Source organism: Crocuta crocuta, unplaced genomic scaffold (genome assembly GCF_008692635.1).
Source record: "Crocuta crocuta isolate KB4526 unplaced genomic scaffold, BGI_CrCroc_1.0 scaffold613, whole genome shotgun sequence".
Taxonomy (NCBI): domain Eukaryota; kingdom Metazoa; phylum Chordata; class Mammalia; order Carnivora; family Hyaenidae; genus Crocuta; species Crocuta crocuta.
In genome coordinates this window covers 888,123-900,557 of record NW_027528880.1, presented here as the reverse complement: position 1 = coordinate 900,557, position 12,435 = coordinate 888,123, and the positions used below count along the sequence as shown (strand labels likewise).

The 12,435-nt window shown below is 67.3% G+C and overlaps 1 protein-coding gene across 1 annotated transcript in view; it reads right to left on the bottom strand.

Annotated features, from left to right (window-relative positions):
* The window catches only part of COL20A1 (collagen type XX alpha 1 chain), a 26,813-nt gene that overhangs the window by 6,024 nt on the left and 8,354 nt on the right, over positions 1 to 12,435 (bottom strand). Inside the window, exons 6-26 of the mRNA XM_077756814.1 lie at positions 11,917 to 12,075; positions 11,413 to 11,532; positions 10,886 to 11,050; positions 10,096 to 10,254; positions 9,694 to 9,848; positions 9,263 to 9,392; positions 8,409 to 8,554; positions 8,194 to 8,317; positions 7,906 to 8,045; positions 7,278 to 7,407; positions 6,694 to 6,836; positions 6,398 to 6,530; positions 5,875 to 6,017; positions 5,590 to 5,719; positions 4,636 to 4,674; positions 3,672 to 3,810; positions 1,807 to 2,021; positions 1,492 to 1,601; positions 881 to 1,039; positions 714 to 791; positions 47 to 133 (exon numbers count right to left, since the gene is read on the bottom strand). Coding sequence (XP_077612940.1) covers positions 47 to 133; positions 714 to 791; positions 881 to 1,039; positions 1,492 to 1,601; positions 1,807 to 2,021; positions 3,672 to 3,810; positions 4,636 to 4,674; positions 5,590 to 5,719; positions 5,875 to 6,017; positions 6,398 to 6,530; positions 6,694 to 6,836; positions 7,278 to 7,407; positions 7,906 to 8,045; positions 8,194 to 8,317; positions 8,409 to 8,554; positions 9,263 to 9,392; positions 9,694 to 9,848; positions 10,096 to 10,254; positions 10,886 to 11,050; positions 11,413 to 11,532; positions 11,917 to 12,075 — 2,804 coding nt within the window. The remainder of the gene's footprint in view (positions 1 to 46; positions 134 to 713; positions 792 to 880; positions 1,040 to 1,491; positions 1,602 to 1,806; positions 2,022 to 3,671; positions 3,811 to 4,635; positions 4,675 to 5,589; positions 5,720 to 5,874; positions 6,018 to 6,397; positions 6,531 to 6,693; positions 6,837 to 7,277; positions 7,408 to 7,905; positions 8,046 to 8,193; positions 8,318 to 8,408; positions 8,555 to 9,262; positions 9,393 to 9,693; positions 9,849 to 10,095; positions 10,255 to 10,885; positions 11,051 to 11,412; positions 11,533 to 11,916; positions 12,076 to 12,435) is intronic.

Here is a 12,435-nt window from a genome sequence, read left to right as displayed (position 1 = left end):
GTGCCGGGAGCCCAGGCAGCCCCGGGGGAGCGGAGGATGGACTCACCGGAGGTCCTTGGGGGCCCGGGGGCCCCGGGGTCTGTGAGGAGCAGGCGCAGGAGGAGGAGGAGGCAGGGCAGGGGTCTCCAGCCTTCTGGGAGAAAGGGGACCCCACTCATTAAGTGGACCCTTACCTGTTCTTGTCTGACCTAGAGCTTGGACAGCCACAGACACTGGGGTTCCAGGACCAGGGCGGCTGGGAGGGAGGGGCGGGGACCGGATCGTGGTGCCCACCCCCAGGTGCCCTGCGTGGGCCCTCTCCCAGTCCCTCCCAGTCCCCGGGCTGCCCAAGCGCAGTGTGGGCACAGTGTGAGGACCCCTGCCCACGGCTTCACGGTGCGGAGGCCGCCTGAGTCTCTGGCAGGCCCTCTGGCTTTGCTGGCTAAGCCCCTTCCTGGCCAGCCCTCTACACCCCAACTGTGCCCACAAAGAAGGGAAGTGGCCCCTTAGTACACGCCAGTGGCCACCCCTGCAGCTGGGGGCTTTCTGACACACTCCAGCCTGCCTTTGCCCCCGTGGTCTCCAGGACACTTGCATGCAGCTGCCCAGGGCTCTGGCTCTGGCCCAGAGGCAACCTCCTCCGGGAAGCCTGCCCTGATTTCTCCCTGCACCGTGCTGATGCACATCCTGTCTACTCCGGACTCTGCGCCCTTGGCCGGCACGGGCCCACCTACCGAGGCAGGGAGCTCACAGCATGTGTCCTCCTCTGCCCAGGAGTCACTGCACACAATCTGCAGCGTCTGGAGCTGGAACTACGATGCAGAGCGGGTCAGCCAGACGAGCTCGTGGCTGCTGCGGCACCCCCTCCAGCCCGGTCCAGCAGGACTAGGCCCATGCTCACGGGGGCTGAGGTGCTCCGGGGGCCGCGGGCCTTGGCCAACCTCCCCAGCATGACGAAGCCGGCCGCAGGTGGGCTGCCTGCCTCTCCCACGGGCCTCTCGGCCACCTTCCGGCAGTCCACGTAGAGCCTGACCTTGGAGCGGCCCACGGCCACGTGCACCTGCCAGACACCACCAGGGGCGGGCACCCGTCCGTGCCCGCAAGGCCAGGCCAGATGGGGGAAGAAAGGGCCCATCACCTGGGGGCCAGGATCCCGACTCCATCCCGGGTCTAGTGGGACACCCCCTCACTGGGCCTCAGTTTCCCCCTTATAAAATGGAGCAGATTACACCTGTTGCAGACCCCTCCCAGGGATTCCTGGGGCCCGGGAAGGGCTGGGGCGCTCTGTGACCCAGATTAAGACATCTGTCAGAGGGGAGCAGAGGGGCAGAGGCCTGGACCGGACAACATGACGTCCAAGGAAAACGGGAGGGAGTGGGGGCGCGAGGCAGCCTACAGTTGGGAGGCAGGCACGTCTTCTGGGACCTGTCGGGGGGGCCTGCTCCAGAGCCTGGGGAGCAGGGGACGGTCTCAGGGGAAGTACACTTCGGTCTTTCGGGAACCTTCCCGGACCTTGTGGAAGCTTCCAAAGAATATCCTCCTCACTTCAGGCAGGTCAAAGGTGACCTCTTGCAAGGTGGCCCTGGGGTCATGGTTGAAGTAGGTCAGAGACTTCCTGCCGGCTGCAGGGGAGGGGTGAGGAGCCCGTGAGGCCCCCAGGGCGGAACGGACAGCTGCGTGCCAGGGCAGCATGGAGTCACACGCACCCCAGCCTCAGGGCCCCTGTTTGGGACTCCTGTCTCCCAGTGCGGGCAGCCCCCAGCCTGGCCTGGAGGCAGGGTTCCTCGGACCCGAAGCCGCAGGCCCCCACCCTGCCCCCGGGCTGACCGTCCAGCAGGACCCCCAGGACGGGCTGGAGGTCCTCGGCCGTCATCTGCCACAGCGCAAAGGGCTCGCGGGGCGTCTCGGGCAGCAGGCGCAGGAGGAAGACAACGGTGTGCTCCGGCGGGAGGGCGGCCAGCTGGGTGTCACTGTCGGGGCACAGGCGGGGGCCACTGCAGGCCTGGGAGGAGGCGGGGTCCCGCCGTCGCCCAGACCCGGGGCTGCAGAGAGGGGTCCGTGACCACGCTGGGCCCCTCCTGCCTCCATCCCCAGTAGTAACAAGTGGTACATAAGGGACAGAAGTGCCCCGGGCTGGTGGGGGTTCAACAAGACGTGCCCTGAGGACGCAGCCCACCGCCCCCTGCCCCCTGAGGCCTGGCCGGGACCCGAGGCTGCCCTGCCCCAGCCAGTGTTCACGACAATCCTGGGCAGCGTCCCCCAAGACCCCATTCTCTAGGGTCTCTGCGTGGGGGCAGAGGGGACAGGTCAGGGAGGCTCAGCAGGCTGCGGTCAGGAGCCCATAGGCAGCCCTGCCCTCCGGAGTCGCTCCCACCATCCCGAGCCTGTTGGAGTGCTCAGGGCTGGGCCCCCAGGGGGCGCTGAGGGCTGGGAAGGGCAGGGAGCAGGGTCTTCAATCACCCAGTGAAACTGCTGCTAGAGGCCTAGGCCGGGCTCTCTGCCCTTCATTTCCTCTTAAGATAAGCAAGAGACCCAGCCCTGCCCATTCCTGTGGTTCTTTAAACAGACCGACCCCAGGGCCTTGGTACAGGCTGCTCCTTCTTCCTGAGGTTCTTCCCTTCCCATCGTCTCCCTGCCCTTATTTGTCTGCCACTTTCTTGGGGAGCCTTCCTGACCCCATTACAGGGAGGGACGCTTTCTACTTTTAGGAGCCCAGAGCCCCATTTGCAGCAGCTATCATGGGGGGGGAGCTGTGCTGGGTGACCTCACCTGGGGTGGACGATCACATCTGAAGTGGGGGCCACCCGGGCAGAGCCTCCTGCCCCCACCTCTTGGGCAGCAAGCACCAGAGGGCAGAGAAACATGAAGTGCCCAGTGCGGGGGCCCCGGGACAAGACTGTCACATGCAGAAAAGGGGTAATCCCGGGGGAGCGGCCCCCACAGCGATAACGACAGTGGTGGCATCCAGGTAGGGTTTGCCCTGAGAGTCGGAGCGTAAGCTGCGGGGCTTGAACCCCACGCTAGAGCTTGGATGAGAGGAGAGGCCACCGAGAAAGAGACAGGCTTCAGCCCCCCGCGCAAAAGTGAGACCTGCCCACCGCCTAAAGGAGAAGTTAACCCAGGAAGAGGCGCAGCCAGGACCCCTGAGGCCGGCGGTGAGGCTGCCCTGCTGTCTGCTGACCCGGAGGAAGTCCTGCATCTAAGCAGTGCTGGCTGCGTTCTGTAAAATTACCTATTTTGCCTTTTTCAAATTTCCATTACAGGGCGTATGACTGCGTTGATAACTTACAACATATTAACTTAAGAAGAGGTTTTGCTGTGCATATATCACAGTTCCAGTTTCGATTCACGATCTCCCCACAAACGGGGGGTGGGGGTGTCAGATGTGGTCACAGAGCAGCCGCTGGGGCAAACCAGGTGTTTGCAGATTGGCCTGATCAGAGCCCACCCGGGAGACAGCGGGGGCCTCTGTGCGTAAGTCTGCAAGTCTGATCGGTGCTTGGGCCACATGGACACGGACCCACACGTGGCCTCGTTCCACCCATGCAAGATTTATTCCTCTGGAAAACCCTGCTCTCCGGGGAGGTCCGCCCGGTCGGCTCTGGGGGACAGAGCGGTGGGGCCTCCCCAGGAGCCACCCCCACTGCACAGCTGCCCCCTCTCGGGCCACGGTCCGTCCCCGGCCCTCCCACCTGGCCCGGCGTGTCAGCTGGGCGTCCTTGAAGAGCGTGAAGGTCTTGGAGCGGCCGAGCGCCGAGGGCTCCATGGCGACACCGCGGATGGACGCGTACTCCTTTTCCACCAGACCGAAGGCTGCCATGAGGTCAAAGCCTGGGACAGGCAGCAACGCCAGGGGATAATCAGCGACACGAGATGAGGGCCGGGGGCAGGACACGAAGAGACAGCAGGAGTCAGGGGACAGGAGAGGGGGTGCGTCGACGGGGAGAAGGTGAACGTGGGGACCACAGGGGACGCGGACTCGGGGCGCCCACCCGCCGGCCTCCCCCTCTGCTGCACAGCCCTCGGCCTCCCACACCCCTCCGAGTGCGACCCCACGCCCGGCAGAGGCCAGGGTGCTCAGCGGCCGGTCACAGCGTGCGCCCCAGCCCAGCGGGCTCAGAGCGTCTGCCCCCTTCTGTGACGCACAAAGCCAACGAGGAGTCCTATACTGGGCGCCCAGCTGGGAGCGGCCCTGCCTCACCACCTGCGGGGGCCCGAGGGACACTGCGCACATCTGCCTGACCACGGGCGGCTCTCACATCAGCCCTGAGTCTGGGAGCGTCTCAGACCCACGAAGCCCTAAAGATGCTGGGTGACCCCTGTGCTGGGCCCCCCACCCGGCTGCCAGTCAGCAGAGAGCCTCGAGGAGGCCTTAGGGGGCCCAGGGCTTTGTCTCTGCTCTGCCGTGTCCAGCTGGGACCGGGGACAAGCCTCAGTAACCTCGACTGTGAGGCGAGAATAAAGCACTGGCAGCCTCATTCCACTCTCACCTCCTGCACAGGTGAGTCCTGACTGGTGCCTCCAACGACCACAGGACCTTGGTTCCCTGTCACTGCCCCTTCGCGGTGGGTGGGGGTCCCAGGGCACCCTCCCCAGAGGAGGGGGGGCCAGGTGGGGGTGTGGGGTGGGCTCAGCTGTCACACAGGGCAGGCCTACCTGGGAGGGAGCCGTCTGGGCTGAGGGCGGGGCAGGCAGCTGGGAGGCCACAGGGAGTCGGTCAGGGGCCCGGGCACGGGGCTGCGCCCCCACCCGGGGAGCACCCTGCCCTGAAGTCTGCAGACGCACTGGAGCTGCTGGTCTTCGGCCTGCGGTCCCCACACCTCAGGGGAGGGATTGGCAGGGTGCCCTGCTCCCTCAGGGACCTCACTGCCACCTCCCGCAAGACAGCATGCACTCGGGGGTGCTCCCACTGGGTGCCAAACCCCGAGGTTTCTGGCCACTCAATGTGCCCCAGGTGGCAGGGCCAGGGAGATGGACACACTGACCTGGGGACACGCCGACCAGGTGTCTGGCTGTGCAGACCTCCCCCCCCCCGTGCACTGTGAGTGCTTAGAAGTTGTTCACGGGCAGTAAAGGCACCACTGAGTAGGAAGACACCCATCCCCAGAGGCATTCAAGCCCAAACTAGGTGGCCCCAGGGAGGGGACACAGAGGGAGGCTGGAGTGGCTCAGCTGAGTGCCCTCGCGGGCCCCCTGCTTTTCCGTGTGTCCTCTCAGCCGGTCCCACCTGTGGGTGGCCGTCCCCCAGGGCCGACTGAGGCCATGTCCCTGTCCCCGGGGCGTCGAGGGAAGCCAGGCTCCCTGTCTGTGGTGCACGTCCGGCTTGCCCAGGATGCCTGTCGGGCTGGACACTGCCTGCACCCCCTGAGCGCAGCTCGGAGAGCCGGGGCCCCAGACACACCAGCCTGCGCGCATCTCGTTGGCGGATACGGTCCTACCCCTCGGGTTGGTGGCGGTGCCGTACAACGGGGACGGTTTCCACGGAGACCCTGATTCCCTTCTGCTCGTTCTGCAGTGCTCCCCACAGCTGCCGGCAGGACCCCGGCGAGGGGCCCCCAGGGTCTAGGCTCCCGGGGGCCCGGCTGGGGCCTGGGGTCTCGGCGCCCTCACCTGTGTGGCCCACGGCAGACACAGCCTCGCTCTCGCCTCCTCTGTACACTGCGGACACCAGGACCCTGTACTTGCTGGCTGCCAGCAGGTTGGGGAGTGTCACGTGGCTACTGGGTCCTGGAACAGAAATCTGGGGGCGGGGGACGCGGTCACCTAAGCCGCCCCCTCTGGAGCGTCTGCTCCCGTTTGTCTGCGTCGGGTCACAGAAGAGCTGTGTCTCCCCCGCTGTGCCCAGGGCCAGGGGCCCACGAAGGGCCATGGCCACCCTGCCCCACGGACACCCACCGACTTCTCGAGTCCCAAGCCCGAGGCCAGCGCGTAGGTGAGCCGGTAGTGGAGGACGTGGCCACTAGGGGGCGTCCAGCTGACGCGCAGGCTGCCGGGTGAGTCAGATGCCAGGGCCAGGTCGGAGGGGGGGCTCCGGTGTGCTGTGAGGCGGGCACCACTCGGGGGGCTCAGGCTGGGGCTGGAGGATGGCCAGCCTGCCCCGCAGGGGTCTGCGCCTGCACCTGGCCCCCCCCTCCCCCCCGTCCTGTGGCACACGTGGGACCACTAGACACCAGCTCAGCTCCAGGACAGTCTGCCGTACCAGGTGACTGGAAACTTCGGCCGCCCCCAAACACCTGCCCGGAGGGCTCAGGGGCGCCGTGGACCCGCGTGGTCAGGTCAGAGGGGCAGGGGCTCGGGGAGCTGCCTGTCAGTGGTTCTGGGGTTAGAGGCCCTGGGCCCCCGGAGCTGGGAGGGTCTGGGGTCCCTCTGGGCTGTTCTTGCTCCGCGCACAGCTGGGGGCAGAGCGGCGGTCACCTACAGGGGCTGTAGCGGAGGGACACAGGGTCGCTGCAGGCCCCACCCCTGTAGCAGGCCCGGACGGTGATCTCATACTCCAGGCGGCTTCGCAGGCCAGGCAGGACGGCCATGCGCCGGGTCCCTGGGACAGAGATCTGTGGAGAGGAGGGCCAGGCGTCCGCCCCGCGGAGAGGTGTCCTCTCCCCAGGGCTCGGCGCGCAGGCCGCGGGCAGGCGGCTGCCCCTGGGAGGAAGCACCAGGGGCTGAGCCCTCCCGGAGCTGGGTTTTGGGGGTGGCCCTCCTCTCTCCAGCCCACACCTCGCGGGCCTTCCCGTCTCCCAGGGGCGTCCACTTGATCTGGTAGACGAGCACGCCGGACGCCGCCGCGGCCGTCCACTCCAGCTGGACCTCGTCCCCAGGGAGCTCTGTCACCAAGAGCTGGCTCGGGCTGGGGACTTTCCCTGGAAGACGGGGTGGGGAGACTGAGGCTGGGGGGCAGCGCCTGGAGAGGCCGATGCCATGAGGAGTACCTCCGCACCCCAGTCCCTCGTGACTCGTGGGAATCATCCTAATGTGCCCATGAAGGAGGTTTCACTGATGCAGGACCACACTTGGGAGTGACCGCCCCATGGGGGGCAGAGGGGACCCCCGACCCCACCCAGCAGCCATGCCCACATTTCCCCCCTTTTCCCAGGACCCGGCTGCAGGCTGGGCACGAGCCCTGCTCCTAGAGGTGCCCTGAGCCGTGCCCTCGAGGACCTACACCCCGTCATCACACCTGTCTGGGCACATGGGCCCCTGGCTCAGCACTGCTTGGAGCAGCTACGTGCTACCGTGAACCATCCACTGGGCAGAGGCATGGAGCCGGCCTGGGGACCCCACCGCAACGTCCGCCCACTCACGTGTGGTCAGGCGGCCGGTCAGCGTGGAGGAGCTGCCCCCGGGGTAGAGGCAGGTGACGCGGACGGAGTATGCAGTGGCGGAGGACAGAGCGCTCAGGGTGGCCGAGGTGGCGCTGCCAGGAGCCTCCACCTGCAAGCCGGCAGGTGCGCGGCTGGAGGCCTGGAGCCAACCCCCCAAGCCAGGGAGGGGCCAGCCCCCCCCAGGAAGGAGGCACCCACCAGCGGGCCGGCCCACGACCTCTCCCGAGTAGGCGAGTGAGCATGCACTGGGAGCGGGGAGCCCAGCACACACGCGGGCCCCCCGGGGCCTCCCCCCACCGCCCCCAGGGAGCCCAGCCCGCCTGTCCCGACAGCACGAGCCCTGCACACCTCGCCACGGGTGTCATTTATGTTTATTGGTCAGATTCCTTGCCTCCCCCCACCCCGGTCTCTGCCCCAGACCCCTTCAGACTGGGCCCCCCAGGAAGTGATGGTCAGTGCTGCTCCACAGCCTGGGGGCCCAGCCGACACCCAACAACTGTGAATGCGGGGGGGGGGCGCTGAGGTGCTGGGACCCCCCATACCCTGTTCACCTTGTTCCCGCTGGACACCACGCCCCCCAGTGGCCCCTGGCAGGTGCTGTTCTCACCTGCCCTGAGTGGCTGCCCTCACTGGAGATGAAGCTGATCCTGAACAGACGCACAGGCTTTGAGATGCCCTCCCAGAAAACACGGGCTGAGTCGTGACTCACATCCGAGAAGCCAAGGTGTCGGGGGGGCGTCAGGGTGGCTGTGGGGCGTGTCACGGCCTCAGGGGCCAGCCAGCGCCCTGTCCCCAAGTGTACGGGGAGGGGGGCCAGTGGCTACGCCTGCTGGGGATCCCCCCACCCCCCATGGAAGGCTAGGGGGGAGCCAGAGCGGGATGGGCGGGCGCTCACAGGTCCTGGCTCGGATGCCACGTGCCTCGCTGGCCTCGGGCCCTCGCAGGCTCTGCACCCAGACGTCATAGTCCCTGCCAGGCTCCAGGCCGTCCAGAAGCACCTCGGGCTGCTCCACCCACACCTGCAGGGACGTGGCGCTCGTGCTGGGCCCTGCCCGCCACCCTCCCCACCCCATCTGCCCCCACCCCTGGTCACCCTTCTCCGCCACGAACCTCTCTCCCCTCCTCTTGGCCCTTGGCGGAGGCTGACAGGCACCGCACCAGGTACTGAGTGGCCCCGGCCGATGGCTGCCAGGCAAGGCGGATGGTCCTGGGTGTCACTGCACCCAGGGTCAGCTCCTGGGGCGGAGGCAGAGGCGCTGGGGGAAGGCAGACACTTTAGGAAAGCAGCACTTTGCAGAAAGCGTACACGCAACCCAGGGCCTCTTGTTCAAACGGCAGCGGGGCCGGGGCCGAGCAGACCCTGCGGCGNCCGGCCAGCCCCGGGGGGGGGCCCCGGGGCAGGCTGTCTCGGGCAGACGCAGGTGGGAGGAAAGGCCACAGACCATCCTGCCTCCGTGCCCGCACTTCACTTGGGGCCAGGTTTCCAGCTCACAGCTCTGGGGAATCCCAGCCGCCTGTGGGTTTCTGTCTAAGGCAGGGCCCCTAGGGCAGCGGCACCTTGAAGACGCCACGCACCTCCACGGAAGGTCCAGAAATGGCCAGTGCGTGAGCCAGAAAGCAGCCTGGAGGCTGCCAGGGGCTGGGGACAGCGGCCAGGGGCACGCGTCTTCCTCTAGGTGAGGACAAGGTCTGCGGTAGACTGTGGTGACCCTCAGGGGCCAGACTAGCAACCACAGTCTCACACTTGCGAGCTGCACGTGCGAATATCCCAGTACAGTGTTAAGAGGGCTCGTGGCAGGCCAGGTAGGCGTGAGCTCCAGAAAAGGCTTGAGCAGCTCAGAAGAGGGTCAGAGACTGGGCTGAGGCCGGGCCTGCCTGCCGCCCCGCCCGTGCTGAGGCTCCAAGGGGAGGCTGCAGGTGGGGTACCCCCGAACCCCCAGCCCAGCCGGCTCTGCCCCACCCACCTGTGGTCACGAGGTGCCGCAGGCCCTCCCCGAGCCCAGCCTCGAGGACAGGGAACACAGACACCAAGTACTCCGTGCCGGCTGTCAGGTTGTGAAGCTCCACGGACGAGGTGGGCCCCTCCACCACCGCCTGCAACAGGAGCCTCNGGACAGGGGTGCAGGGCAGGGAGACAGCTCTGGTGGGGGCTGCGGTCAGTCTTTGCTTCCCACACGGCTGCACCCCTGGCTACGGCCACCAAGCAGCCATCAAAGGCGTGAGCGTGCCCAGGCGCTCCATCTTCCGCACCGGCCACCTGAGCGTGCCCTTGGGGCTCCGGCTCAGGGGCCGCTGAGGGTCTGGCGGGGCCACCCTCACCGTGCTCTTCTGTCTCCACACGGCCGCGTCATGAGCGGCCCTGGCTGTGCGCCGGCAGGCAGGGGCCACGTCTCACCTCCCTGGGGGCGCCACCCCTGGAAGGCTGCCACACGATCCGATACTTGAGAGGCAGCTGGGGGCCTGGGGTCCAGGACAGGTGGATGCTGGAGGAGGTCACCTGGGTCACAACCAGGCTGGTGGGAGTGAAGAGGGCGTCCGCTGTCGGCGTACCTGTGGGGCAGGGGGGAGAACGGTCGACCCTTAGCAGCTCCCCCTGCTCTCCCTGGCTGCCACTTCCGGAAGGGGCGGGCGTCGCCCAGGCTGCAGACACCCTCAGAGCGCTGGGACCCGGGGAGAGAGGGAGGGCAAGGCGTACCACGGAGGCGCCACGACCGCCCTGTCCCTTTGCCCAAAGTGGCCGGGCAGGGCTGCAGCCAGCAAGGGGGGCCCTGCCCGGCCTCCCCCACCCGCCGCTCACCTGGGGCCCTGCTCCTGCCCTGCACCTTCTGGCAGATGAGGCAGCTGAGCAGGCCGGCCAAGGTGCCGAGCTGGGGGAAGTCCTGCACGTTGTGGACGGTGAGGTCCAGCGGCTGGGACGCCAGGAGCTGCAGCTCCGCCTCGTCCGCGTTCTTCACGCCTGTTCACAGGGCACGGCCGTGAGGACGCCCCCGGCCCTGCCCCCTGGGCGCCGCTGCCCATCTTACAGCCAAGACTCCCGGGCCCCTCGCCTGAGTCACCCTGCAGTTCGAGGGGCCTTAGCAAGCTCCGTGCCCAAGATCCTGGAGGCCCCAGAGCCGGTCACCTGCCAGGCCCCCCCGAGAGGCCGCAGCTGGGCGCTGCTGTGGGTGGGGCTGGACCCCCGAAGGCCCCTTGCAGGCTCTGCCCTGCCTGCCTGATCTCTATGGGGTTTGGGGCCAGGGGGAGGCCGGTGTGCTTTCCTCAGAGTCCCACAAATGCCCAGGCCTTCCCATGAACCTGGGGCCTGGGACACACCAGCACTGGGGGTCTGGGGCACCAAGGAGGCCCCCATATCCACAGTTCCCTGCTCAAGGGGTGGAGGTGATAACCAGCCAGCGGCGCAAGCACAGTGAGGTGGGTGGGGGCTGGTGCCTGTGGCACAGAGCATGGCACACACAGCAGGCAGGTCCACATACGCTGCACGAGCAGGGAGCCCCACGAGCCCCCGGCCCGGAGTAGACAGCCAGGGGTGCAAGCTGAGCCTGCGGCCGGGCTGTGAGGACCCCAGCAGGGGCCCGGGGGTCACTCACCCACAGCAAAGATGTCGACACCCAGGTCCTTGAGGACGCGGCCAGCGGCATGGGCATCATCCTGGGACTTGCCGTCTGTCACTAGAATGACCACCGTGGCTGCCTCTGGACGGGGCCCCACTCCTGGCTTCAGGTTCTGCTCCAGCACATGTGTCAGGGCCAGGCCTTGGGCACAGCGAGGGTGAAGGGCGTGTGGAGGGGCGCTGGTGCCCTCCCTGCCCGGTGCTCCCCACTGGCCGCTGACCCCAGCACAGTGCCCACCGAGTCAGTCCTGGCCCCTCCAGGCGGGGAGCGGGGGGGGTCACCCAGAGGCAGAGATGAGACCCAGGTTCTGCCAGTGGGAGACGGAAGCCCACGTTTTCATCAAAGGTCAATAAGGAGACATTTGCCTTCTACAAAGGAGCACATCAGGCTCAGCACCCACATAGCTGGATTTACATGCAAGTTTCCATCTGGGAGGCTGACCCGCGGGACAGAGACCCCGAAACAGACCCTCGAGGGTGGGGTCTCTGGGGGCCCAGGCTGACCTGTGAACGTGTTTCCCCCTTTGTAGCGGAGGCTGCGGACAGCTGTCAGCACATCCTCCTTGGTGCCGAAGGTATTGAGATCCCACTCAGTCTGGGGGTCCCCACTGTACTGAGTCAGGCCTGCAGCAGGAGTGGTGTGGGTGAGCAGAGGCAGGTGTGCGTCTGCGAGCCGCCTGACCTACGCATAGCCTCACCAGGACGCCAGGGAGGCCCTGTGTTCCACAGAGAGGTCACCAGAACGTGCCCCCAAGGAGCCAGCTGTCCTGCCTGCCCCCGTGGGGACCCCTGCCTGGGGGTCCCGCCTGCCCCTTTGGGGACCCCCTGCCTGGCCTGTCAGGTGACACTGACTGCTGGGGCTCTCCTTCTGTTTCTCCAGGAGGCTCTGGGTCTCCGCCCCGACTTCCAGCCCCTCAGAGCCGGGCATCCCCTGCGTGCTGGTAGATGGGGACGCTCACAGCGGGGGCGGGGGGGCAGGACGCAAGGCAGGCAGGGCCTGGTACCCACCAACTTGGACTTTATCTGGCCCGATGTCAAAGGGCTCGATGACACTGGCCAGGAAATCTTTGACCTGCTGGAAGTGGCTGTGGCCGATACTCCAGGACCCATCCACCAGGAAGATCATGTCCACAGGCATGGTGGGTGTGCAGCGGAACTGGGGGCTGGCTGGGCAGGGAGGGAGGGCGGGGAGGAAGGGCAGTGAGGAGCTGGGCCCAGCCCATATCCCACAGGCCCCCCCAGCTGCTCCAGGCTGGGTTTCAGCCCCCCAGGATCTCCTTCCCTGGGGCTGGGGGAGGGGGTGGGGCCATGGGGCTCTGGCCTCCAGTGAGGGGCCAACCGAGTCCCTGCGTGAATGCTGGTCCCTGTGTCAGCCCTCCGACTCCCCCCAGAGAGGGCTAATGAGGTCCCTGGGTGCTCCTGTGTGTGTTGTCCATGTGGGGGCCAGCGGGCAGAGGCTAGGCAAGGGGGTGCCCCCTGGGGGGACTAGGGGTCAGCATGGCTGGCAGCCCCGGGCTGGTCTCACCG